Genomic DNA, 22568 nt, shown 5'->3' with positions numbered 1-22568 from the left:
AATGCCAATGTGTCTGAGGTACACACATTGGCAAATGTGGCCATGGATCAGGAATCGCCTTATAGAAAGAGCCCAAATTCTTGAGCGAATACGTAGCTTGGAAGTTTCCGCAGACAAACAACCAAACACTATTTAGGTGAATTTGTGAATAGTAAACTGCAAGTTAAGTTAACAGCATATTTTTTTCTATTGATGTACAGCTCTGGTCGAACTGACCTTTGGAACTTGACCGTTCATTAACTAATCCACTCCCAAAGACGTTTTTAAACGTCTTTTCGGACTTGGTCCAGAATTGGCTGGTACTGAATGAGTTAAAACCAGAAGGGGCAATTCACCATTTAGTACGCACATCTCAACAGCAGTGCTCTGCATCTAAGAACCCTCGTGAGGCTTTCGTTTAATTCAAGATAGCGGAAATGGAATGGCCCTAGTTTGGAATAATGGCGAGTGAGTATGTGAGACAAACGTTGAGCACGATTTCCAACAAAATTGAGGAAAACTTGTGAACGTCATCTGGCCTGTCCTGTCAGCCCTCCGTTTTGTGATTCAACCGGAGTCGGATGGATTTTAAAATCCACTTATATCAGCTGGTCCCACACCGGCCTGAAGAGTCTCGCAGGGACCGTCCTGTCCCGTGAATCCCGAGACCGAAGGCTGCGTCGGTGACTTTTCCCCATCTTGCTTCGCGTTCTCCGTCTCACCCACTTCTTGGCTCCAGTCAAAATTTGCTTTCTCACTTTTCACTCTGACTGGCAAGGGCAGGTCCGTTTTGGCATCTTTGTAGCTCTCAAGGTGACTAATCAAAGCATCGAGTAGAGTGTTGGAGAATTTCTTCATGGCGGCGTTGAAGTACTCCTCCAGGAAAAGCGGGGCCTTTTTCTGCTGCGTTTCATCTCCCGAATCTTTATGCATAACAATCTCCTCTAATGAACTCAAAGATGAGACTCTGCTGGGTTGCTCTTGGGACGACGGGCTCTGTAAACTCGACGGTGTGCCGCCTTGTGTCACGTGAGCATCTTCCAAGGGGTCCCGAGAGATTTTATCCGGTGTCGCGGTAGCCCGGGGATCATCGTCGTCCTCGCCGGCGTTTTCCGGAACGCTCCCGGGCGCGTCAAGATGTTGCTCTGCGCTCTTCTCTCGTGCCGATAAGGATTTAAGTTCAACATCACCATCGTACTCGTCAAGGAAGTCATCCCGACAAGGAGAAATCCGTGTCGGTGTCCTGACCGCTTCCTGTTCCTGTTGTGGTTCCGATGACAGCTGGCTCAAGGACTTGGCCGCTATGGTGTCATCCTCTTTTTGAACTTCAAGATCTGAGCCCTCACAAGAAGCCGTTAAGACTGGCGTGCCGTCATCTCTGTGCTCCGTTGTTGGTGTGGAACTCAAGGATTTGAATGTGGTTTCCTTCTCTCGTTGAACATCTTGCACCTGATCCATCTCTCGGCCAGGAGATAGGACCGGCGTTGAATCTTGAAGCCGCTCCTCGTGAGGCGAAGGGCCGATGGCTCCGGATACCCGGTCTTTTATTTCCACCTCATCTTCCGCAAGGTCCGTTACCTGGCCAGCGGAGATCGGGGTTGTAGTTTCTTCTGTGCCCCGCGCTTCCGTTTGCGATGGGCTCAATGGCTTTGACACTTTGTCCTCTTGAGCTAGGTCATTTTCATCTTGCGCCATATTATCCCGCTCCAGATCCGAATCTTCACATGCGGACGTCGAGACCGCCCTCACATCTGCATCTTCCCCTTCCGGGGGTGACGGGCTGAAGGATTTGTAGGCCGCGTCCTCATCGGCTTCTTCCTCATCTTGAAGGTAGAACGCCTCGCAAGCGTCTGCCGCCTCCTCCGCATTCTGCTCCTCCGGCAGCGACGGGCTCGTCGCTTTTGATGCCGCATCGTCGTCTCGTCTCTCGTCTTCGTCTGTTACTCCGACGACATCCCGGTTGTCCTCATCCAGACACGGTGAGGTGGGGGAGAACGCCCGAAGGCCCGAGTCCTGATCCGAGGGTTCTATGGTGCAGTCCTTGTGCAAATCAAACCCCAACTCGGGTTCCTGAACGGCATCCTTGTGCAATCCAAAACCAGACTTGAGTTCTGGGCTTGAATCTTTGCGCATATCCAAGTTGGACTCAAATTCTGGACATGAAAACTTGCACAAATCAGAACCGGGCTCAAGTTCCGGGCTCGAATCCTTGGGTAAAAAACCCAACTCCTGGCAATGAGAGGAGCCCAATTTAGCTTCCAGGTCTCCAGGCAGCTGGCCCTGTGGCGAGGGATTTAAGGATTTTGAGACCGCATCTCCCTCTTCTTCATTTTCTATGACGGCAAGCTCCAGATTTCCGCTGGGGGACATCAGGGCAGGCGTCCCGGCGCCCTCCGCGTCACTCCACACCGAGGTGTCGGCAGACACTTTGACACTCAACTCATTCTGCGGCGGCTTTCGGGTGGGATCGATGCACAAAACGATGTTGCCGTCTTTTAGAGCGGAATCACTGTAGCGGTCCACGTGGCGGACTAATCCCTGGTAGATGGTGATGGAGGCCATTTTTATCGCCTGCTGGATATCTGGATTCAAGCGGATGCAGTTGGGGGAGGACGGTGGAGAGCCACCGTCGTCTTCATCCGAGGGCTTCCGAGTGGACACCCTGCGGGAATCGACGCGGGCGGATATTTTTTCACTGCGCTCCACCGATGATAATCTGGAGTAGTTTGACCCCAGCCTCTCCAGTACAATACCGCCATCCTCCTCTTGGCACAGTTCTTGACTGGCCGAGCTCCAGTTGGCCCTGATGGCAGCACCGATGTCGTCATCATCCGAACACAAAGTGCTGGGACTGGCTGCATCGGAGCAGCTCCCGTTCCTCGTGGATCCGGACGGCAGGGTCTGTTGTAAGACCTCCTTAGCAAGAGGAGACCTTTCCACGCTCTCCAAGGCGCTGGATGCCCTCTCGTCACTTAAGTTCAGCCCATCCAGGAGCCCGGAGAGGAGCATGTTCGTAAAGTCGGTAGCGTCGGAAAAAAATGGGTTGGACTTTGAATCCATTGCCCAATCTCTCAAGATCTTATCTAAAGTTTCTTGTACTCGTAGAGTTTAAAAAAAAAAAAAAAACCAAACTACTTCTGATATGCAAGTTAAATTTCTTATCTGCTGACAATGACCCCAACCTTGAGTTTTTGTTTCTCAAACATCCAGCCCCGTCGCAACTCGAATGTCGGCCTTTATGACTCCAAACATCTATCCTTCCATGATGCGACGTCAACCTCTATGATTTGCCTCATGTAGCCTTAGATGACCGCAGTTCAGTCGCCATGACTCCGAAAACAGGTTCACGTCATGTGACCAAAGCCTTTATGACTTGAAACATCAGCAGTGGCTTCACATCATCATGGTGACATCGCGCCCATCATCACGTGACCAGGAATTTGGTGACAGAAGAAAACTGTTGACAGTTTTGGGTGATCTGAAAATGAATAAGTACGCAGAACCTACATCGTGGCATCCAATTAGTTCTTATTAGATCCAAATTTACAGCTTGAAGACACGACCTTCAGTGACCACCCCCTCATCCAAAACATTTTTACAAATCTGAACTTTTGATTTCTTTCTGAAGATTCTTTGGCAAAGTATTTATATTAAAAAAATGATTCATAGTGACATTTCAAATTGGCAACTTAAAACATTGCCAAGTTGTCCTCATTGTCCACAGCCATGTAATTTGTGTAAACATTGCATGTCAGTGGGGTCACCCTCTGTAATAAATGTACATTGTTTGTTTGTAATATACAGTATATATATATATATATACAATAAATGTACTTGTATTTATGAAGATTTTTACACTGACAACAGAAGTTCCAAATTCCAAACAAATCTTGTCATTTGTAACATTTATTTGCAGAAATTGAAAAAGCTCAACACACTTTATGAAATAAGAGAATAAGTGGCAATGACGATATAGCTGCGAGTGTGTGTGCGCGCGCGCGCGTGTGTGTTTATATTTTCTTCGGGGGCGGTGGGGTGTCTCTACAATTTTGATGGCCCTCTCGTACTTGGTCGTTCATCACAAGTTGTGACGTCGATCGACGACGCGGCGTTCAGGAGTAACGTCGCCCCTCCCACTCCGCACTCTCACTCGATGGCCACCATTTTGGGAGTCAAAAACACCCACCGCAACTACCAGCTGCAGCTAGCGCGCTAGGCTAGGCTAGGCGAGCTCCACGCTCTCCTGGCCCGGCTATGGTTCACACGTGTGTGGTGGCCGGCTGTAGGAACCGCAGAACGCCTGGCACCGGACTGTCCTTCTACCGCTTCCCGCGGGACCCCGAGAGGAAGCAACTGTGGATAGCGGCCGTTAACCGCCAGGGCTGGGCACCCAACGACGGCAGCCGGTTGTGCAGCACTCATTTTATCTCCGGTAGTGTTTACATTTTAACTCCCCGCTTTATTATTTTTGTTTTATTACCTCTGTACCAACAAGTTGTTCTTTGCTTCTAAATTTTTGTTTCAGCTTCATAAGCTTTTGCTAAATGTCAACAAAAAACATTTAGTATAAAAAGTAATACAATCACAGTGGGGGTCCACTGTCCTAAATGCAGAGTCAGTGCGTGGTCACGCGACACAAGGCACGCTCAGGTACTACCGTACGTACTTCATGGTTTTTATTATTTTCTATTGATAGTAGCCGTGGTTTTTTTTTTCATATAAAAACTTTTGCCCTTACAATTTTACACCTGGCAGCACGCTGTGATTTCGAATTGAATACAACTTTCGTTACAGTTTCGGGATTGTGTTTCTAATGTTTGCTCCTTGAATGTTCAACTAAACAGGCCCAGATTACCCACTCTAAAATAATTTGGGAGAAAATTGTGATAAAATCTTAATTGTTTCACACTTCACGGCCCGCAAAATTGCAACGACAAGGTGGCCCACAGCATAAATGAGTAACACACCTGGACTATGTTGCAAAATATCCATTATCACAATGCTAGAATTAATTGACTTTCAAAGTTCTATTTCTTTTTAAATTGTAAAAGTTGTGGTTGTGCTTTATTAGCTCTAAATGTTTTTGCATCACATCGCAACCATTTTCGATGACCAAACTATCCATTTTTTTCCCTGTGTCTTTTCTGTTCTCATGCAGGTAAACAAGTGAAGAATCCTCGTTCACCGGACTATGTTCCTTCTGTGTTCACGCCCATTTCCCCTGAGATGAAGGAGCCTAGTCGACCCGAGGTCCCCGACAAGCAGGAAGCCCGCGTGGAAGCGGCCAATGCGCTGCTCTTCCTGCAGCGCCAGGGCGGATCCGGACTAGAAGAGCCTGGTCCGATGGATGCCAAAATCGAGGGCAGCGTGTCGTCATTAACAGATGATGACGACGACAATGATGATGAGTCTCCGAATGAAGACGGGGATGAAATGCTCGCGCAATCTTCCGTCAACTTTGACGACGTCCTCAAAGCACTCAGGCGGGAGAATCGAGCGTTGCGCGACTCGGTGGAGAAGATGTCCCTCTCCGAGAACTTCCTTAGGAACGATGCCGAGAAGGTCAAGTTCTACACGGGGCTGCCCAACTTCTTTGTGCTGGAGACGGTCATGCTACTGCTGGCGCCGCACATGGACGCGATTAGGAACGCCAAGCTGTCCAAGTTTCAACAGCTTTTGCTCACGCTCATGCGTCTGCGCCTGGACCTGCGCAACCAGGACCTGGCCTATCGCTTCGGCGTCAGAGTGGGCACGGTGGTCCGGACTGTGCATCACGTGGTCAGCATCATGTCTTCCACCCTGGTCCCCACCGCCGTCTTCTGGCCCTCTCGAGCCGAGCTGCGGAAGAACCTCCCGGCGGCCCTGCGCTCCTCCTGCCCGGACTGTGCCGTCATTGTGGACTGCTTCACCGTGCCCTGCGAGGGACCGGTCGCCCGGGGCAACGAGCAGGGTGCGACGGCAGCTTGCAACATCTTGAACTATCTGATTGGCGTGGCCCCGCAGGGCGTGGTCACCTTCATTTCCAGGGGCGTCCTGGGAAACTTCAGCCCTCGGAACCTGGCGGAGAGTTCGGGATTTCTGTCTAAGCTGCTCCCGGGCGACGTGGTTTTGGCCAGCCGCGATCTGGACATCGCCGATGCCGTGGCCGCTCGCGGGGCTCGCTTTGGCATCGCCGGTTGCGTTCAAGACGATCAGAGTCGGAGGGTTGAGGGTTCGCCTCCTGACACTACAGGTGTGCAGGCTCATGTGGAGAGGGTGGTGTCCATGGTTCGGCGGAGGTACACCATGCTCACCGGCCCCGTGGAGAGGCCGTTCACCACGGCTGCAGAGCGCACCTCCAACCTTTCGACTTTTGACAAGATTGTGCAAGTAGCTTGTGCCTTAAACAACTTGTGTATCTCGGCTGCACCTCTGGAGTGAGCCTGTTCATTCCTGGAAATTCTCCACTGAAACTTTGTTCGGCACGATCTCAAGACCCTTTGAGTCTGTTGTGATTAAAGTTTCAGTCCTCGGTTTTCGGATTTCTGTGCAAGCTTTCACCATCTCCGTTCTGCAGCTGAAAATATAATATTGATCAGAGTAAAGTCTTTTGACCAGTGCTGGCACATAAAATGTATTCTTTCTTTAATTTGGGGGGTGGGGGTCGTCAGTTCCCTTTAAAAACAGCCTTTGCTGTTCTACTGCACATTTATGTAACTACACTACTGTTTTCAGGTAAATGTCTCGGCTCGGGTGATGTACCTGTACAAGAATAATGTCGTTTATGAAGTCCAGTGTGCCTTTGGTGCCTGCAGGATGCTTCAAACGTGAAAAGATATAATTTTGTGAACTTGAAAGCCGCTCTGGGTCCTAAAACTATTACAGTATATTTGTGCGGCTTTCGTCCTCTATTCATCTACCAAAAAATGCAACAAGAATGGGAGTTTTTGAGATGTGGTTGTAGCGCCATCGAGTGGTGGGTTTGAATAATGCAGGGGACGCTTGCTTAGTTTTTGACCACTTCTGGGTGCGTGCAAACAACATCTCTTTCTAGAACTTACCAAATAGATCATAATGTTAAATTTCTTATCATTTATTGAATTAATTCCTGCACTCTACATCAACGTTTATGTGTATTGTTTTGTCTTCCTTTGGGCACATTAGATGCTAAGCATTCTGATTGTCACTTCACCGTTTCGCAATAAATGCTTTGGATTTAACACAAATACACCCATATTGTTAAGCTACATCGTTTTTATTTTGACAAATGTGATAAATCTGCATGTTCATATGTGTATTTGCACTGTTTCCTTGTATGGGTCCCTACCCTACAACTTGACTGAAATAATAAACGCTGTGCAGCAGTGACAAGGATCTACTTAGTGTTTTAATAAATTGTACCTCTTTTCTGCACACTTAAAACATCAAAATAGGAACGCCGTGAAAACTTAACATGTCTACGATCGTTTAGCATTCTTCAAATTTACGTAAAATAAAGTAAAGTTGCAAACTAATGTTGAGTTTCCTCCAGTGGGAACCCTGAAATACGGTTTATCACTGGTTATAAATAAGACAGCCTATTATGGAATATTTGCTAATATGCCCACAATGACAAAAACCTGTGAAAATATCTCAAATTTTCGATCCTTGGTCTATTTTAGCATTTGGCGCAGGACTACCAACTACTATCAAGTTGCGAAACAGCATTGTACCTCAGGCGATCACACTGCTGGATTGCAAATAGGGACATTGCAATTTTTGACGAGCATGCGTGGGCCCACTCTGCCATAAAAATGGATGCAGCGACAGAAATGAGGGAAATGTCACTTATGATGAGATGTGTCACTCTTTACGCTAATGTTTCAGCTCGTCTGTCTTTCATTTGCATTTGTCCACAGGTACTTTAGTGGCGCATTACATCTTACGCAGACGATCTTTGCGCGGCCCCGCCGTGACGCGCGTCGGTGCGGTCACGTGACCTATGGAATGTTAACAATGCAACGAGTGTCCAACTTTTTTTTAACTTGACTTTCAGTCCGTTGAAGAAAATGGAGGCTGCTATCATCACTCCTTCTGATTCTACCCCTTTTCGCCCCTTCTGAGCCCGAGCAAGAGCTCCCAAAACCTGGTGAGGACGTTTCAAAGTAGATTTAATCGCTCCTTTTCCATCACATGGTAGGTAGACTGTACTTTTTTGGGGGAGGGGGGGGGGGCTCCTGGTGTTGCCCGTGGTGGTCTTCGCCACCAAAAGTGTTACAAAATGGCGAATCCGCCCCGCTTGGGGGAAGGTTTCTGCTGTTAATTCAGCTTGTAAGAGTCAAATCTCGCGACCTGAAAGTGAAGCGAATTTGGGTTTGCACATTTTTCCACCGTCCTGCATGAAGGGGACAGTCGGGTAGGGGGCGGGAGGGGGTGCTAGTTAGCAACCTAGCTCACCCTGTTGTTTTTAGCTTTTCTTGACAAAATGGTCACTGTGACTCATTTCGTGTTCGTTGTTGCTTGTTTGGGGTTGGTGATGGGGATACACTCTTGGTTTGTATCAAGAATGTTGCTGGATTAAATAAAAAGTACTTGTGGGGTACGCTGTGTTGTCACTGTCACGTTTGTGCCTTGACACACGTTTCCCTTTTTGGAGCTAGAAAGGTGCAAAAAGCACCAAGTGCTCCTTGTAGGTGACCTTACTCCACTGCATGATTCCTGTAATGTGAATTAATGAACTTGTGCTCCTGTTAAAATAAAGTGTACTGTTAGGCTGTTTGGGGCGTCCCTCAAGGTTGTATTCTTGAACTGCTGACATTTTGGGAGCAATGTCATGTTTAACATTTTTTACATTACAATGTCACTTTTTTCATCCTTTGCACACTCAGAAATAAAGATACCTTAAATATGGTAATTTTGGGGGTACACAGTGTTGTCACTGCCACTTTTGTACCCATGACACTTTGGGAGTGTAACTGTTTTCCTTTTAGGATTTGAAAAAGGTGCAAAACAGCTTGTGTCCAATTAGTGCAATGTATTGATATACTCTGTACAATCAGGAGTATCCCTTTTATCTCTATTTTCTCATTTTATTTATCAATGTATTTATTTTGGGGGGTGGGGGTGACAGTGGCACCTTGACTTTCAATTGCCCCAACTTTCGAATCATCAGTCAACATTGTCCATATGGAATATTGATTTGATATACAAGGACTATGAGCCACAATCTTGCTTAACTTGGAATGCTTTCAACACGCAACTCAAGGTACTGTGGTGGGACGGAACTATCAATCAAATTGAAAATGACATCGCAGTGTCGTCGAACGCAATTTTCAAATTGCCAAGGCTGCGATTTGTAAGATAGGAAAACCAACGTCCGCTTCGTTTCTGTCAGTCAGCTTATCATTGATTAATGAAACACGAAAAGCGGACGTGATCAAGCCCCACATTTTGTCGCGTTGTTGTTGCAATCCGACTTGTGATTTGCTGACTTCTGGTTTACACCACAGTTGTTTGGTAGAATTTGTGAGGCTATCACAGTGAATGCTTGAATCGACTGCAAGTCAAACTGTTTAGTAAGTTAACAACTCTGAAGGCCTTTCTTATGATCACTGATGACTGCGCTGCACAAGTATGCAGTGACACGTTGACTAATGCAACTGTGCCATGCGCGACCGGGCCAGGGGTGAAGGTGGGGGACTCCGCTGGCGTGGGGAGGCCCCCCCCCCAAAGGTAGATATTCGTCATTGCATGAGCCATCTTTTGCCGTCTTTATCAAGATGCATTCTGGTCCCGTGTTATTTTGTTGCCGTTTTTGGATGGAAACTCGGAGCAGGGACTAACTCCTTACCACCCTGCTTTCTTCCACAGGAGCAGATTGGCAGCATCATGATTTGGCTGAGCGGCACCGCTGCAAGCGGCTGCATTTCCTGGAATAAGATGGAACCTGAGCCTTGAAAGCCACACCATGGAACGCCTGTAGAACCCCTGCCGCGAGCCCTCGGACAAACAAACAAGGGAGACCAATCTCGGATCTGCTTTATTATCGATTTAGGCCAGCCACCAAGGGTGGTTAACTTTGCTGCCGGACACCCGGGCACCGCGGCCATGAGGCCCAAGACGTTCCCGGCGGCGCCCTATGTGGGCAACACACGCCAGAGGCTCCAGGAGATTAAGGAGGGTCTGAAGCAGCCTGCCAAGCTGGTCAGTCAGGCCCTGCACGGGGGCGGCCAGCGGACCGAGGGCGCCGGCCGCCCCGCCGACTGCAAGGGCGGCAAGGACGCGGCCGGGCGGCAACAGCCCGTGCGACCGACGCAAAAGTTCAACAATTACCAGAGTGCACTGCGTGAGATCCGAAAGTCGCTCATGCCCTTCGCCAATGATTCGGGACCCTCGTCGGGGTCCGGGCACCCCGCCGGCGAGGTGAACCGGCAGATGCTGCAGGAGCTCGTCAATGCTGGATGTGACCAGGTGAGACACCCGCTACTATGTCTTGACTTTCATTTAGTGGCGCGATGATTAATTGATTGACACGTGATCGATAGCCCGGGTTCGAATCCTGGACCTCTGCACTGTGAGGCGGACACGCTAACCGGTCGACCACCAGCGCCGCCCATGACATAACCATTTACGTGTTCCATTGACTGCAGTTGTCCATTCCGCAACTCTCCACACTTCACTTTTTTGTCCAAATTATTTTGTGCTTGCTGGCCCCACGTCAAGAATGACCGAATTAGTTCGCGGCTCGGTCGAGTTAAAATTCTGTCGGCTTTTGACGATCGGCTACTTTGGGATGAGATATCTGTAGGCCAACTGCTAATTCTGGATAACGGCTCGGGTTAGCATATGGTTGAAGTTAGGATAATGTCAATCTTAGGTAAATTTTGGTTAATGGGTCGTGTTGGATTACGTCTTGGGTTAGTTGAAAGTTTACATTTGCCTTATGTTAATGTCAGGCTTATGGTGAGTTCAAGACTATATTTGGGATGGATATTTGCTGATTTTTGGATTACGACTTGAGTTAGTGCAAAATTTAGGTTAGGATTACATCCGCAATTGGCTCACGGTATCTGAAGTTAGGATAGCATTGACATATTAGGGTCATGGATAGTTGAATTGGAAATTGTTACCGTCACTGCTAGTTTATGATCACGTATTGGAGAGTCTCTTTATTCTTATGATTATACAATGGAGGCCATTTCCTGGCCCTCTTTGTGCTGCTGTCGCCATTGTCAAAGCAGGAAGTCGACAGTCAATGGCGGCAGGGCGGATCAGTTCCTCGTCGCCGCCATCGTCCCCCGACCACCTCGCCCCCCTGCCCGTCACCGCCTCCTGTCTATGTGTGCGAGACCGGCAACCACAATACAAGACAGCGTAACAAAACGGCAATAGAGCAGACGACACTCTTATGCTGTGCCGCGTCTGCGACGGCCTCGCTGTTGTTGATACACAACACTGACGCGGGATGGGGGAGCCTTTTGTAGCGTGTGGTTTGTGTGGCCTTTGTTTATATTGTGTACTGTGTGTGGTGAGTGAGCTTTGTATTCATGTGTGTGAGACCTGTGATGTGTGTGTGTGTGTGTGTGTGTGTGTGTGTGTGTAGTTGTAATTAGTGAATATTGAGCGTGTATATTGCTGTAAAATGCGTTTCTTATCAGCTGTCCTCGTCTTCTCCTTGCTGGACTTCTCCAGCTGCAAATTAGCCAGCAATGCGGCTGGTTGCATAACCACCGAGGAGGAAATGTTTTAGAGGGGGAGCGAGGGGGGAGGACGGTGGGAGCGGTATGCCACGCATTGACAGCGCATGAAAAACTGTGTGTGTGTGTGTGTGTGTGTGTGTGTGTGTGTGTGTGTGTGTGTGTGGATAGCTCTGAAGTACATCGTGATTATGTTTATCCTAAGTCAGATGTTTCTGAGTGTTACATTACGACACTGTCAATCTATTTGTAAACTATGTGTATCTGTCTCGAGCGTTCCCGAAGATTTCAATTGTGTGGGTCTATTTGTCATAGGTGTCTATTTTACTCAAAAGTATGTGGTTATTTGTAATGAGTTAAAGTGTGTGTGTGTGTGTGTGTGTGTGTGTGTGTTTGTAACAAGAGTGTATGTCGCTGTACAGTTTGCGGCTCTGTGCGTATTCGTAATCGGCATAGGCTTGTGTGTGTGTGATTTTCCTGCATATGGAATCCACGTCAGTGGCGTTGAGGCAACAGACACAGGATGCGACTTGTTGGCGTGTGTTTATTGTTTGCGTGTAGAAATGTTCCATACGGTCGTCTGAACTCGGCGTGTTGGCGTCCATTTTGAGATGGGGATGTGCCCGTGTGACATTGGCATTGAGACAGCGCAAATCACAAATATGGGGAAATTCCCGTCTCCTGGTCGGCAGAATGTGGGGAACGGGCAACCTGACGCCAATGGTGACCGCCATTTTCCACCCCTGTGCAAGCCCACTTTTCACTGACGCTGTCAGAAGATGCGTTCAAATCAGGATATGATGAATTCTGGGGTTACAATTTGCACGGTGCCCATCTTCACGTCATCTTGCTGGGAACGGTTTCTATGATCTTCAGAAGAGAGCGTTAAAATAGGAGGTTTTCACATTTTATGTTGTTTTCACTCACTCAACTCACCCTGACTAAAACTCTACTTTCAAGATCACCTTCAAATTTATTGACTCTCGCTCTCACTTTTTACTCCTTCACTCCAAACACTCATTTGCCCACCCACTCCCTCGCACCAGCTTCCTCACACACTGACTCACCCATTCCAACTCACTCCCTAACACTCGCACTGTCGGTCTCTCTGACTCACTCTCACTTTCACCCACACTGTCACTCGCTCACTCTGTCGCTCGCACACTCCCATCACTCATCCTCTTGCTCTCTGTCTCACTCTCTCTCAAAACTCATTCAGTTTGTCACCCTCTCACACGCCGGCTCACTCTGTCTTACTCGAACACTTTCACTCAAACTCACTCTGGCGCTAGCTCACTTGAGCACTCTCACTGACACTCGTGGGCTTTTTCTCACACTTACTGAAACGAACTGGAACTATTGCGAGTTCCTCTAGTTGTACATTTTTCATTTCTCAACTTAAAAAAAAAAAGTGTTAAGAGTCAATTCCAAATCCCTTTCGTCCAAGCCTCATTTGCATGTTAAACACTTCAAACATGAGGCGTGAACGCGTGTGTGTACGTTGCGCACAGTAACGGTAGTCGATACAAACACGTTTCTGGCCGTCACGTCAGCTGATCTCCAGCGAGTGTGTTCCCGCGGCGGTGCTGATGTTTACCTAAAATGAAGTCTCTTTTTTTTTTTTTTTTTGTAGATGATCAGAAATTGTAAGATGTCTCTTGTGGTCAACACAAGTCCCTCACTTCTGTGTCCGAGTGGGAAATTCCTTGGAAGTTGCAAGCAGCTGACTGATTAGCCAAAGGAAGAATTGTCGTTGCTTTATAAAGCTCCTCAACAACACCGTTTTTCTTTCCTCCTGCTCGCCAGGACTTGTGAGATTCTTCTCAGATTCTTATCAAATTCTTGTAAAAGTTGACTGACGGCGGGCAAAGTCAACATTTCTCTTCAGATGTTTCGGAGCATAAATTGTCATCGGTGAGCAAGGGTCCAATTAGAAAATTACGTTCTGTCAACGGTTTTGTCTAGAGTGGCATCTGCATGTAACATTTAGGGGGACATGAATTTCGAGATGACAGAATTTAGCCTCTTGAAATTTATATTAAGATGAATTCAGCAAATGGAGGTTCTGTGGCGCATATTTTCCAAAAAAAGAAATCGGGCATCAGACAGGAACATTTTGGGTGGTGCGTTTTTAATGTCAGGAAATTCCCGTTAGTGCAAAAGTGGCCGCCTTGCAGGAATCTGTTGGGTGGCTGTGCGCTTCCTCCCCGCGCCCCCCCCCCCCCTCTCCTTGGACTCATCAGATGTGGAATGTGCTTGAAAATAAGGTAGCGAAAACCCAGAGGCCGCGTTATCGCAATGTCATCCAGGAATGACGGTTATGAGGGTCATATCCAGACGTGAATGCGAAGACTGAGGCCACGCATAATTGGTTACAAGGGAATGTTTTCCCCGCCTGGCTGACGGACCTCGCCCCACGGCGTCGCGCAGCTGTGACGACCGTTGTGCCACAACAACACCAAAGGCCAATGATTATCGCGTGTCGGCGGGACAATTGACCTCACGTTCCGCTTTTTTCATTTTCCCCCACCGAGACAGACCGTGGATCAGCGCTTGTCTTTTTCAGCGGTGACCTACATTAAAAGGGAAGAAAAATGACTCCTAAACTACAGTTTACGTGTCACGGCTTGAGCCGTTTGACCCACTTGTGCTGTTTGTGTGTTCCCTGGGCCATCTGTTGCTGATACGTGCTGATTTGGGGATTTCTCAAATGGATACAGGAATGTTTTGTTTTTTTTATCTGTTCCCCAAACAATCCAGAACCCTCTGTGCTCTGGAAGGTGTGTGGACCAGTAAATATGATGTAAATATGGTACTTTTTACTAGTGTATGCATTGATTTATATGGCAGTATTGTACATGACGTCTGCGTAGATGTGAATGATGGTGCATTGGACATCAAGTATGATGTAAATAATGACATGAGATATAAAGATAGGATACAATGTTAAATCGGCTGCGAACCTCGTGGATTAGAGATGACGGATGATATCTATTTTGTGTCCGTAGGAAATGGCCATCCGGGCGCTGAAGCAAACGGGAAGCAGGAACATCGAAGCGGCTCTTGAATACATCAGTAAGATGAGCTACCTGGACCCTCGGAACGAGCTCATTGTGCGTGTCATCAAGCAAACTTCGCCAGGTACGCCCTTGTGACTTTGAGGTTGCAGTGCGACATCTCGATCCCAATTGGTGGTGTTCTAACGAGCGTTAAAATGTGTCAAACATTCATTTGTGATTGATAAATTGTTTGTTGTGATGTTAGGAAAAGCTGGCATGCCCCCCTCAATGGACCATCGCCCCGCGCTGGAAGCCGCAGGAGAAGCTGCCGGCGCCATGCCCCCGTACCACCCCATGTACGAGGGTGTGGCCGGATATGGTCCGGAAGGCGAGATGCCCAGACCCTACATGAACGCTCCCCCCGTCATGAACTACATGATGCCGCCCTCTGGAGCAGCACAGGGTCCCCCAATGGGGAACCCGATGGGTCGACCGCCCAGCATGGGTAACTATCCACCAGTCATGGCCTCTCAGACTGGCCCGGCCAATGCCATGTACCCCCCGGGGGCCCAGCAGAAAGGCTATTCTGGAGGTTTGGAGCAGCACGGGCCCATTATGAGCTACAATGTGCCTGGTCAACCGCTGCCACCTGGGGCCCAGGTGCCGGGCCCCCACTATGACTATGGCCATCCCAGGCCTCACTTAATGGAGCCCGCAGGCTATGGAGTCAAGAGAACTGCCTCCTTTCAAAACAAGATGGCACCACCCCCCATGGCGCCCCAAGACAACTATGTCAACATGCAAGCTAAAGTGCCTATAGGCCAGAACGTGCCAGGAGGAGGTGCGGGGGGGTACCCTGCCAATCTGTACCTGGCTCCTCACTCGCACCCACGTCAGGCGAGCCCCACCTCCCATCAGGTCCACATGATGTCCCGTTCCCCAGGCGGAGTGCCGCCTATGGGCCCGGACTTCCCCGATCTTCCCCAGGGCTTGATGACACCGTCCAGGGCAAGTCTCAACCTGGACTTGTATGAGCATCACTGGACAGGACCCCAGGGTCCCGAAGGGCCCCCCCAAGCCAGACAGCCCCAACCTCAAGGGCCATTCAGGGGCGAGGTCCGGGTGCCCAGCAGGGCCAACTCCTTCAACAGCCGCTCGGCCGTGTCCAACGGGGTTCGGCCTCCCATGAGCGCGCCCCAGGATCCTTCCCTAGGTCCTCCCAACACCATCACAGCTGTCACATCGCCACCCATCCAACAGCCGGTCAAGAGCATTCGAGTGATGAGACCGGAACCCAAGACAGCAGTGGGACCGTGCCACCCCAGCTGGATGGCGGCCCAAGCCCAGGAAACGACTGACCCACTGGCCTACATGCCAGAGGAGACCTACTCCCTGGAGCCCCCCCAAGAACCCCGCTGCCCACCGCCGCCCTACCCCAAGAATCTCATTTTGTCACCTGGAGAAACCGGGGCTCTGGAGGCTGCGGGAGCCGCCGGAGGGGCTCAGGATCTCGGAGGTCCCGCTTCCAGAAGCACACAGAGCGGCAGCGGCGGTAGCGGAATCACAGATGATGGATCCCAGCAGATTAAGGAGAAGGCAAAAGTCGGCAAGGCCGAGAAAACACTCAAAGACAAGAAGCAGATCCAGACATCGCCTGTGCCAGTGAGGAAAAACGCCCGGGACGAGGAGAAGCGAGAATCCCGGATCAAGACCTACTCACCATTTGCCTTCAAATTCTACATGGAGCAGCACATCGAGAACGTCATGAAGACCTACCAGCAGAAGCTCAACCGCAGGTTGCAGCTGGAACAGGAAATGTCCAAGGTAAGGGACATACATCCAAAGCCTTCCAATTCTATTTTTTTTCCACCCTGACAAAGTACTTCAAATGGATTTAATAATTAGCAACCTTGCCTTACTTAGTTCGTGTAAAGATTGCCGTAAAGGGTTTAATCCGACCTCGCCTGGATCGGCACTACGGTTTAGCCTGAGAAGGTTTGTGCAATTCTCACCCGATTACATAAAACATTTTAGTTCATGAATGGCTGGAGGCTGACCAATGTGTGAGTTCAAGAAAGAGGAACATTGTCGGAATCAGAAGTCATACAACCTCTTCAGGCTTTGACATCACACATAGCAGAGAATCTGAACGTCCGTATCCACCGGGGACATTTTTGACGAGACAAAACACTCTGATGGCTTTGTCGCCTAAAGTAAGATTTGTTCGCAACCGTCCATAGCAAAATGGTGTCGTTTCATTTTCGATGGCTGGTCTTCTATACTTTGCAACCTTAGACAGTTACAGTAAGTAAAACCGTGAGTCAACTTCTGCTCGTTTCTTAAGCCTTCCCGTTCTCATTTCCCAGGCCGGCCTGTCCGAGGCCGAGCAGGGCCAGATGAGGAAGATGCTCAACCAGAAGGAGTCCAACTACAATCGTCTGCGTCGCGCCAAGATGGACAAGTCCATGTTTGTCAAAATCAAGACGCTGGGCATCGGCGCCTTCGGTGAGGTGTGCTTGACGCGCAAAGTGGACACGTACGCCCTGTATGCCATGAAGACTCTGCGCAAGAAAGACGTCCTCAACAGAAACCAGGTGATCTCTTAACTGTTGAGCAATTTGACAACAAAACAACTCTTTCACTATCGATTCAAATTGAACCGGGACATTTATGGGTCGACTTTTTGTGAGCGGATCATTTTTGGTTGCACTAATGCGGACGGACGTCGACACAGGTGGCCCACGTGAAGGCTGAACGCGACATCTTAGCGGAGGCGGACAACGAGTGGGTCGTGCGCCTCTACTACTCCTTCCAGGACCGCGACAGCCTGTACTTTGTCATGGACTACATCCCCGGCGGCGACATGATGAGCCTGTTGATTCGCATGGGCGTCTTCCCCGAGCCGCTGGCGTGCTTCTACGTGGCCGAGCTGACGCTGGCCATCGAGAGCGTCCACAAGATGGGCTTCATCCACCGCGACATCAAGCCCGACAACATCCTCATCGACCTGGACGGACACATCAAGCTGACGGACTTTGGCCTCTGCACGGGCTTCCGCTGGACCCACAACTCTAAGTACTACCAGAAAGGTAAGGTCCTCGGAAATGACAAACAAAGTCAAGTTAAGACTCAAGACTTGCACATGATGTGCTTATATGTGGTTTATTTCCACCCGTGGTTACTTAACCACACCCGGCCGGCTCTCTCTTCCACCAGGCAGCCACATGAGACAGGACAGCATGGAGCCCAGCGACTTCTGGGACGACGTGTCCAACTGCCGCTGTGGCGACCGGCTGATGACACTGGAACAGCGGGCCAATCGGCAACACCAGCGCTGCCTGGCTCATTCGCTGGTGGGCACGCCCAACTACATCGCCCCCGAGGTGCTGCTGCGCAAAGGTGGGAGCATCTGAACCCAGTACCCGTCACGTCCGATGACGACGACTGAAGTGCCGATGGATGGATTCTTGTGTGTGTGTGTCTTCAGGTTACACCCAGTTGTGTGACTGGTGGAGCGTGGGGGTGATTTTGTTTGAGATGCTGGTGGGGCAGCCGCCTTTCCTGGCACCCACTCCCACGGAGACTCAGATTAAGGTGAGTACTGTATATGCAGAGTAAGTGATTGTTGGCAGTGACTATTTTGCCGGGAGATCGAGGAGGAAAAATCGCTCTTGACACACACCCCACAGCACAAGATAATGGCTCAGGATTACCTTCTAGAAACATCCAATTATCAGTGAAGTGAACGGAAATGTTCGAATTTGTCCACATTAATTGTAAGTGTGTTTCCCAATTTAGATTGTTTATTTTAAAAATAATTTGACCCCACACTACGATTTGCGATCGACTGCGAAACCCGAGTGTCTTCCAAGCAGATCCCCGAGGACATATCATTCTAAACACACCCCATACCACAAGATAATCACTTGGGTTAATCTTTAGGAGAAATGCAAGAATCGTGCCTTGGATTGCAAAGGATGTAAAATGCAATAGAAAATGGCACAATGCTGGATACTCACTCAGTGTAGGATAACACTCTACACTGCAAGATAATCACACCCCACACTATAGGTCAAGGACTCAGAATAATGATTCTGAACATACCGCAAACCACATGATGAGCACTTTTAACCAACCCCAGAGCACACAATAGTCATTCTTAATAATGACTCTTAACACACACTACGCCACAGGATCATCACTCCTGACACATCACAGACACATAATAATAATCACTCTAGCCACATTCCACACTCCATGATAATCATTCCTGACACACCGCACACCACATGGCAATCATTCTTAATAATTACTGCCACACACACACTATACCACAGGATCATCACTCTTTATCCACATCACCCCACACCACATCCTTAATGATGACTTGTAACACACATTGCACCACAGGATCATCACTCTTAACACACCACGAAATAATCGGTCTTTATAATCACTCTTCGCACTCTGCGCACCAGAATAATCTCTCAATTACATCCAGGTAATCAACTGGGAGAGTACGCTACAGGTTCCCGCCCAAGTCAAGCTCAGCCCAGAAGCCGTGGACATCATCGGACGCCTCTGCTGCTCGGCCCAGGACCGCCTGGGTGCCAACGGCGCCGGTGAGATCAAGGCGCACCCCTTCTTCAGCAAGGTGGACTTCTCCAGCAACCTTCGCCAGCAGCCCGCCCCCTACCGCCCCAAGATCGCCCACCCCATGGACACGTCCAACTTCGACCCAGTGGAGGAGGAGGGCGGCCCCGGGGCCTGGAATGACAGCGGGGACAGCAGCCGGGCCCTGGACGCCCTGTGCTCGCCCCACGGCAAGCACCCGGAGCACGCTTTCTACGAGTTCACCTTCCGCAGGTTCTTTGACGATAACGGCTGCCCCTTTCGCTACCCCAAGCCTTTGGATGGCGGCGAGGGGCCGCCCAGCCCCGAGGAAGAGGATGAGGACGAAGAAGAGGACGAGGAAGTGGGGGAAGGATGCGAGCCGGTCTACGTTTAGATGACTGACACCGACCGCTCCTCGCACGGGACCAAGAAGCAACCTTCTGTCGCTTGTCGAGTCTGGTAAGAATGTCAAAACGTCGGGAGTCCCTTTCTGCCATTCCTTCCTTTTGTCTTACATGACTGAAACACTCCAAAGTGACTTTAGCACAGTGTTTTGTTTTTTAATTTTAAACACTGAAATATCACTTGTGAAGAGGGAGTGGGGTAAGTTCAACAGGAGGGATGTGTGCAAGAGTAGGACTGAACCAAAGTGAGTCAAATGGGCTGAGAGATTTGCGCCAAAGTTTTGGCGAAATTTGGGGTCAGCGGTATTCAAAACTGGGAAGTGTTTGGAATACACTTTACATACCGGTATATTCCCCACAGACTATGTGAAAGATTTCGGAAAAAAAAATCTCACGGCACACGGCTGAGCAAAATGATTCACAAAAGTGGATAAACAGGTTAATGATGTCCATCTGCCATCTGGTAGACGAGCATTTTTTCCCTATTGTTGTATGGTTGCCATTGATAAATGAACAAAAACGCTTATTTATGATTATTTTATTTGTCAAACAAATTGACATTGCATCATTTCCCGCGGCACACCCGATGATCTCTCACAAAAGACTTAATGTGCCACGACACACCGGTTTAGAATACAATAGACCGAGTGTCCCAGTAGTCATCTGTTTCATTGCAGCGATCATGCAGACAGATATGAGACAATCATTTGTCAGCTCAGGCTTTGCAGTTTTGAGTCTTTTTTTTTTAAACTAAAATTCCACAGAAGGTTTCCAGCTCTGGAAATTCCAGAAATTTTAGCATTTTAAAAATTATTTTAGAGTGAGAAAATGGCAAGAAAAATGAACTCTATTCTGATCGTATTCCAACTTTTTTTCTGCTTTCTGCAAGTTTTGGATATCGACCTGTATTTCGTGTACCAGGCGGCACAATTTGTGACAATTCTTAATTTTATCTGATTTTTTTCGTTTCCAAGAATATGTTGGTTAATTAATGCTATTTAATTGGAGAAACATTACAGGGGAAAGGCATGATCATTATTATGCCAGTATATAACAAAGTTCACAATTCAAAAAGTCATGACTTTACAAAAAAAACCCAACTTTTTTTCCTGGAAAAATCTGCCTAACTGTAATTGGGATTTGATGACGTTTTGCCTGCCTTGAAATTTCACAGAAAGTTTCCTGCTTTGAAAATGTCAATTTTATGGTTAAAAAAAATCTACTAGAATATTTTATTTTATTTTTTTAATACATGGAAAAAATCCCGAATGACTTCATTCTTGTCACACCTTATTTTCATCAGCCAAATACAGCAGAAAGGGGGTGGGGGGTGGGGGGGGGGCAACGCAGCCAAACATTTGCTTATGACTTAAGTGCAATTCAATGTGTATCCCCGAAACACTTAATATCCATTTGAAAGTATTATCAAGTGCCATATACAAACGTATTACTTTATTTACAATGTATACACTTACAGTATATACTGTGTGGGTGTGTTTCACTTACAACATGCTGCTTATTCGTGTTCTTTTCCTGTTTTAAATATTACCTGTTTTATCGCGGTTTAAGAGTGATGATGATGATGATGATTATGAATGTGGAACGTCGATGGCCGAGCCTTCCCCGTCCTACGTCGGGGCGGGTCCCTGAACGCAGCACGGCCAAGCTCTCAGAGAGGCCACGGGTGGATTTACGGCAAGTTTGAAAAGAATGAAATGCTTTGTAAAGGGTTTTTTTGGGGGGAGGGGGGGCGCACAAGGTTTATTTTAGGGCATCCTGAGTTTATCCATAACATCACAAGTTTTGAGTGTGATCGCCAAAATTGATCAAGGAAAATGAAGGCCACGTTACCTAGGAAAAGAAAAAGAGGGATCTACAAACCTCAGAGTGTGAATAAAGTCCTAGTTACAAAAATAAAGTCGAAGAATTGCGTGAATCCTGTGATTTTAAAAGCAAGAAGAAAAAAAAAATGCTTTGTCATGTGAATTCAGTCTTCATATTACAGGAAAAAAACATTACTATGTAATGTTACTGGGATAACGTTGTAGTACAAGGAAATGCTAAAAAAAAAAGTATGAGGGGGAAGAAATCTAATTGTATGGGAATAAAGTTATCTTTCAAGAAAAAAATAGTCGTTTTATGCAAGAAAATTAATCAGGAAAAGGGTAAGAAAAAATGTTGACGTTTTACTTAGAACACCTAATTTCATGAAGTTTGGAATACTTTGAAAATAATTTTAAATTTATCTCATATCATTTTAACAGGTCACGATTCTCGTAGCATTACAACTTTCTGTTCTCGCAATTTGACTTTTTTTTCCTTCTAACAATAAATCTCATTCCACATATGACAACTTCTTTTTGATTGTTACATCTTGATTTTTGATTCTTGTAATATTGTGACTTAATTAACGGAACCTTAATGAAACATTGATTTATTCCCGTCACGTTACGACTTTATTCCCATAACATTATAACTTTTTTCTCGTCGTTCAACTTTTTTTTTCTTCTTGTCTTGTGTGCCCCAAACACTCCATCTTAGATAGTTGTTTCATGTATACCACCTAAATTTAAAAAACGGTATGATTGTTGACAATCTGCAGAGTCAGTTGTACTTTTATTTTATTTTTGTCAGTATCCCCGACTGATCCCTTACTTACAAATGGCAGGATGGTGTAGTTTGTCCATTTTTTGGTTTGTTTTGAATATTATCATTCTTGGACAATGACTGTAAATTATTGTTCTGAATGGCAGAATTGCCAAAGTCATTTTTGACCCCCCCATTACCAAATCAATGAAAGTATTTACTAAAATGTAGGCAATTACGCTATTCGCCTAACGAAATGTGCCTTGTGTGTGCTGTAAAGCCATCTGAACAATCCCGACACCTCCTCTGATTTATTTTTTTGGGGGGTAGGG

General features: G+C 47.7%; 2 protein-coding genes across 3 annotated transcripts; both read left to right on the top strand.

The window, feature by feature from the left end:
- Positions 1 to 4233: 4233 nt before the first annotated feature.
- LOC147198551 (uncharacterized) lies at positions 4234 to 7332 on the top strand. Its single transcript, XM_086124574.1, has 2 exons — positions 4234 to 4411; positions 5138 to 7332. The coding sequence occupies exons 1-2, from the start codon at positions 4234 to 4236 to the stop codon at positions 6397 to 6399; spliced, it is 1440 nt and encodes a 479-aa protein (XP_085980700.1). The 3' UTR covers positions 6400 to 7332.
- Positions 7333 to 7981: 649 nt separating this feature from the next.
- Positions 7982 to 20985, top strand: lats2 (large tumor suppressor kinase 2). Of its 2 annotated transcripts, none has more exons than XM_086123949.1 (9): positions 7982 to 8133; positions 9808 to 10407; positions 14642 to 14774; positions 14898 to 16456; positions 16999 to 17226; positions 17367 to 17721; positions 17849 to 18031; positions 18120 to 18226; positions 19134 to 20985. In XM_086123949.1, the coding sequence occupies exons 2-9, from the start codon at positions 10045 to 10047 to the stop codon at positions 19638 to 19640; spliced, it is 3435 nt and encodes a 1144-aa protein (XP_085980075.1). In that variant the 5' UTR covers positions 7982 to 8133; positions 9808 to 10044; the 3' UTR covers positions 19641 to 20985. The 2 variants fall into 2 exon arrangements, with proteins under 2 accessions (XP_085980075.1, XP_085980076.1); XM_086123950.1 differs by having other exon boundaries at positions 8004 to 8086.
- The last annotated feature ends 1583 nt before the right edge of the window (positions 20986 to 22568 follow it).

This window comes from Hippocampus guttulatus, chromosome 11, assembly GCF_054856545.1.
Source record: "Hippocampus guttulatus isolate MCC_2025c chromosome 11, RoL_Hgut_1.0, whole genome shotgun sequence".
Taxonomy (NCBI): Eukaryota; Metazoa; Chordata; class Actinopteri; order Syngnathiformes; family Syngnathidae; genus Hippocampus; species Hippocampus guttulatus.
This window is presented reverse-complemented; position numbering and strand designations above follow the sequence as displayed.

Excerpts from the sequence above, each read along its gene's own strand:
- LOC147198551 (XM_086124574.1), top strand. The coding sequence starts at position 4,234 with ATGGTTCACACGTGTGTGGTGGCCGGCTGTAGGAACCGCAGAACGCCT. Across the intron at positions 4,412-5,137 it reads CAGCACTCATTTTATCTCCG|GTAAACAAGTGAAGAATCCT; the intron begins GTAGTGTTTACA and ends GTTCTCATGCAG.
- lats2 (XM_086123949.1), top strand. The coding sequence starts at position 10,045 with ATGAGGCCCAAGACGTTCCCGGCGGCGCCCTATGTGGGCAACACACGC. Across the intron at positions 14,775-14,897 it reads CATCAAGCAAACTTCGCCAG|GAAAAGCTGGCATGCCCCCC; the intron begins GTACGCCCTTGT and ends TTGTGATGTTAG. Across the intron at positions 18,032-18,119 it reads CGAGGTGCTGCTGCGCAAAG|GTTACACCCAGTTGTGTGAC; the intron begins GTGGGAGCATCT and ends GTGTGTCTTCAG.